Consider the following 5,000-nt stretch of genomic DNA (forward strand, 5'->3'; position numbering starts at 1 on the left):
ATCACTGCTGCCATGATCAGCGGAAAGGCTGGCCATGACACACCCCTTGCGCTTAAATACCACCACATCTCTGAAAACGGAATTAATTTCACTTCACTTCACGCACTTCACACTGCGTGAAGCAATTGCCGCTGATCTTTGTGAATTGGGCGGATTTTGTAATAATGTTCGTTTACATAGAAAGGGGAACATTCTCCGCCCATATTACCTAATTTAAATATCCGCTAATAACACCGGCGCAGAGAAACGCTATGAGGAAGGCAACGCAGTTAACACCGTATTTCAGCCTTTGCGAGGGCTTTGTAAATAGTTTATTTTTGACTTATTTGCACAGGTTTTGCGTCAGGAAAAGCTGCGCAATCCTTTAGTGAATTCGCCCCATAGGCTTGATCAAAGCTTTGCACCAGATAAATAAGGCTTGATCCTGATCTAAACCCACCTGTCCTGTCCCAAGGAGATTATACTTCATAATATTATAATAACAATACGTAATATGATATATCATAAGTTCTACAATAGTACTATAATTGAGCAATAAACCACAGAGGCCGTGTGTTATAGTGATTTTATAACAGCTAGGGGGCGTTGTTAGGCACGACGTGAAGCGGAGTGCCTAAAACCCCCCTAGCTGTTATAAAATCACTATAACACACGGCCTCGAGTGGTTTATTGCTTTTATACAACGGTTACTACATCTATTAGTGTAAAATAAACACACAGCAATGTAAAATATTAAGATTTATTCAAAACGAAGCATCATTCCCTCAATTCCGCCGAGCAAAATAGTTCCCCCAACAAAAGGGTTGCCAAGCAACAACAACAACTACAATGCATTGGATCAAATGGGAGGCGCATTGATACTGAAAATGGAATGATATGCGGTCCCAGGTGTTTGTTACAAAGTATTTTAACACGGCTTCCAGCCAATCAGAATCAAGAACCAGAACTAACCGTTGTATAATTGCATATTTACATTACTATACATGTATTAATGTCCCTCCAGGTACCAGAGCATCCGCCGAACTATGACTAATGAGAGGTCAGAGGAGGCCACCAATGAGATCCCTCCTGACGAGCCCGACCTGATGACCCAGACCATCCCAGGTAACCCTGCCCCTCAATGCACTCTGGGAACTCTAGTCAAACACTGACCTGTCTGTTTTCTGTTGGTAGTTTTAGAGAAAGCACCTCATTGAGGGTGTGTGTGTGTGTGTGTTCCAGAGTACCGCCGGGACGGTGTGGCTCCTCCCCCCAGCTCCAGGTCCCGACTCTCGCTCCTCCTCCAGTCCCCCAGCGCCAGGTTCCTAACCAGCCCCGACTTCTTCACCGTGCTGCATTCCAACCCTGTGAGTCCATGACATCATCAGTGCGCGCCATAGTCAGGCCATCTGATCTGTTTCCCCTCTGTGTCATCAATATGGGTCAGCTACTGTACATTCAAGTGCTACACCACAAGTTCAGTGACAGGTGCTGTGTTAGAAATCGTTCACTCATTCACTCACTCCCTATCCCCTATGTAGTTTTCCCCGTATAGTGAACTATATAGGGAACGATTAAACAGTTTTCAGACACTACATGAAACGTTATTGCGTCAGATATTCATGGACGCAAGCAAGCAGACGCGCCCAGTATCACGTGAACAAGCCAAACACTGATGGCAGCAGGTTGAAATGTACTCCGGTAGTGTTCAGTTTCCATGTTCAGTTTTGAATGCTAAATTCCAAATAAATTGCTGACATTCTAATGATGGGTTAACATGTGTGGTTTTGTCAACTATGGTGCTGTCTGCTAATAGCAAGCTGTAAAGTTGCACAATAAGACCGTGATAGCCAGTTAGCTCACAAGCTCATGACAGCAGCTTCCATAACATTAACGATAGCTGTCGGTGGCTAAAGCAGTTAGCAAACATTAAAACATACAGTAATTATTTTGATGCTGTTTGTTCAACTTTTCAGGCATAAACGGAGGCGAACTCACACTCGCATTAGCAGCAAAACAGCTACAGGAATCATTGTAACGTTTGATAACTGCTTTAACCACCGATAGCTGCTGTCTTCTTCACGTCTTCTCCTTCGGTAAAACATGACAGCGTTGCATTGTGGTATACGGGAGAAATTGTACATCTTCTGTTCATTAGAAATCAACATGAATTGTGGGTATTTAGAAGTGGACTATATATTGAATGAAATTAACCGTTGAGAATTCGAACACAGCAAAAAAATGGCAGACATACTATATAGTGCACTATATAGGGAATAGGGAATGGTTTCGAACACAGCTCATGTCTGAAATAAAACTCTGTCCTCTGGTCATCTCTCTGTGTGTGTGTGTGTGTCTGTGTCTGTGTGTCTGTGCATCTGTGTGTGTACGTGTGTGTACCTACTTCCAGAGTGCCTATCGTATGTTCACCACCAACACATGTCTGAAGCACATGATCAGTAAGGTGCGTCGGGACACACACCACTTTGAGCGTTACCAGCACAACCGCGACCTGGTGGGCTTCCTCAACATGTTCTCCAACAGACAGCTAGAGCTGCCCAGGGGCTGGGAGATGAAGCATGACCACACCGGGAAGGTACACTCCTCCAGGATGGCTGTGTCTCTGTCTCTCTCTCTTTATTTGTGCCTCTCTCCGTGTCTATCGCTCTTTGTGTAACTATCTGTCTATCTCTCTGTGCATCTATCTGTCTGTCTATCTCTCTGTCTATTTCTGTCTGTCTATCTATGTCTCTCTCTCTCTCTCTCTCTCTCTCTCTGTCTCTGTCTCTGTCTCTGTCTCTCTCTCTCTCTCTCTCTGTCCATCACTCTATCTCTGTCTATCACTCTTTGTCTATCTCTTTCTCTATCACTCAATCTCTATGTTTATCTCTCTCTTTCTCTCTATCACTCAATCTCTGTCTATCTGTCTGTCTCTCTCTTTTCCATTCTATCTCTTTTTATTCACCTCTAACGTGTGTGTGTGTGTGTGTGTGTATCATGTGTGTGTGTGTGTGTTGTGTGTGTCTCCACAGCCTTTCTTCGTGGACCATAACTGTCGTGCGACCACATTCATCGACCCGCGACTGCCCCTGCAGAGCGCCCGCCCCCCCAGCCTGCTGGCCCATCGCCAGCACCTCACACGCCAGCGCTCCCACAGTGCCGGGGAGGTCAGCCCGCGCCGCCTGGTGAGACACACACACACCTACACACAGCACATCACACACACACCTACACACAGCACATCACACACACACCTACACACAGCACCTCACACGCCAGCACTCCCACAGCGTCGGGGAGGTCAGCCCGCGCCGCCTGGTGAGACACACACACACACCTACACACACGCCAGCACTCCTACAGCACTGGGGAGGTCAGCCCGCGCCGCCTGGTGAGACACACACACACCTACACACAGCACATCACACACACACCTACACACAGCACGCCACACACACACCTACACACAGCACGCCACACACACACCTACACACAGCACCTCACACACACACCTACACACAGCACGCCACACACACACCTACACACACACCTACTGTACACACAGCACCTCACACACACACCTACACACAGCACATCACACACACACCTACACACAGCACCTCACACACACACCTACACACAGCACATCACACACACACTTACACACACACACACATATTCACCTGGACAGCTCAAGTCGTCCGTGTGTGTGTATGTGTGTGCGTGTGTGTGCGTGTGTGTGTGTGTGTGCGTGTGCGTGCGTGTGTGTGTGTGTGTGTGTGTGTGTGATCCAGGTGGGTGATGACGCCCGTCACTCCGGCCCTCCTGTTCTGCCCCGTCCCTCCAGTACTTTCAGCTCCGTCAACCGCGGCCACCCTCAAGACGTAGTACCAGTGGGTGAGTACACACACACACACACACACACACACACACACACACACACACACACACACACCCTTAATGCTCCTACAGGATATACTGTAGCACCTATGCAGTGATCCTTCACTGTCCTATAGCTGTATAATGAAGCTTCCAGTAGCAGCAGGGCTTTGATACTTATCCCGCCCACATTGAGCCTGTCCTCCAATCCCCTTCAGCCTACAACGAGAAGATTGTGGCTTTTCTACGGCAACCCAACATCTTTGAGATCCTGCAGGAGAGACAGCCGGAGTTTATCAGGAACCACTCGCTCAGGTCAGCAAGCACAGACACACACACTCACACATACATGCACACACCCACAAACATGCGCACATACTGTACAAAACCTGACCTTTGACTCCCAGATCTGAATTGTGTGTGTGTGTGTGTGTGTGTGTGTGTGCGTATGTGTGTGTGTGTGTATGTGTGTGTGTGTGTGTGTGTGTGTGTGTGTGTGTGTGTGTGCGTGCATGTGTGCGTGTCCACAGGGAGAAGGTGCAGCTGATTCGTAATGAGGGAGCATCAGGATTGGCTAGACTATCAGGTGATGCAGACCTGGTCATCCTGCTCAGGTGAGCATAGAAGACAATATATATATACACCATATATGCACTTTTAACTGTATATAATATACAATATACACTATGCACTATATACATAATATATACCATTTACACTATATACACTATATACACTATATATATATATATATATATATACAGTATATACAATATTCACAATATACACTATCATCACCTGACTGTCTCTTTCTCTGCTCCTCGTGTGACAGCCTGTTTGAGGAGGAAGTGATGTCATACGTGTCGCCCCATGCCTTACTGCACCCCAGTTACTGCCATTCCCCGCGGGGCTCCCCTGTCTCCTCCCCACAGAATTCTCCTGGTGAGGAGGCTCTCTCTCTCTCTCTCTCTCTCCCTCTCTCTCTCTCTTTCTATCTCCTATGCTGTCTCTCTTACTTTCTCTCTCCTCTCTCTCTAACCTCTCACCCCCCCTCTCTCCCACCACCACCAGGCACCCAGAGGGCCAACGCGCGGGCTCCTGCCCCCTATAAGAGGGACTTTGAGGCCAAACTGAGGAATTTC

The 5,000-nt window shown here is 47.4% G+C and overlaps 1 protein-coding gene across 1 annotated transcript in view; it reads left to right on the forward strand.

Moving 5' to 3' along the window:
• Window positions 1-5,000, forward strand: part of hecw2b (HECT, C2 and WW domain containing E3 ubiquitin protein ligase 2b) — a gene marked incomplete at its 5' end in the record, with an annotated part of 24,846 nt that overhangs the window by 13,685 nt on the left and 6,161 nt on the right. The window contains 9 exons of the mRNA XM_084440179.1: window positions 1,004-1,104; window positions 1,222-1,346; window positions 2,390-2,575; window positions 3,012-3,164; window positions 3,774-3,876; window positions 4,077-4,173; window positions 4,389-4,472; window positions 4,691-4,800; window positions 4,930-5,000. The exon at window positions 4,930-5,000 is cut by the window's right edge and continues 50 nt beyond it. Of these exons, the coding sequence (XP_084296305.1) occupies window positions 1,004-1,104; window positions 1,222-1,346; window positions 2,390-2,575; window positions 3,012-3,164; window positions 3,774-3,876; window positions 4,077-4,173; window positions 4,389-4,472; window positions 4,691-4,800; window positions 4,930-5,000 (1,030 nt within the window). The remainder of the gene's footprint in view (window positions 1-1,003; window positions 1,105-1,221; window positions 1,347-2,389; window positions 2,576-3,011; window positions 3,165-3,773; window positions 3,877-4,076; window positions 4,174-4,388; window positions 4,473-4,690; window positions 4,801-4,929) is intronic.

Source organism: Borostomias antarcticus, assembly GCF_949987555.1.
Source record: "Borostomias antarcticus genome assembly, chromosome: 6".
NCBI lineage: Eukaryota > Metazoa > Chordata > Actinopteri > Stomiiformes > Stomiidae > Borostomias > Borostomias antarcticus.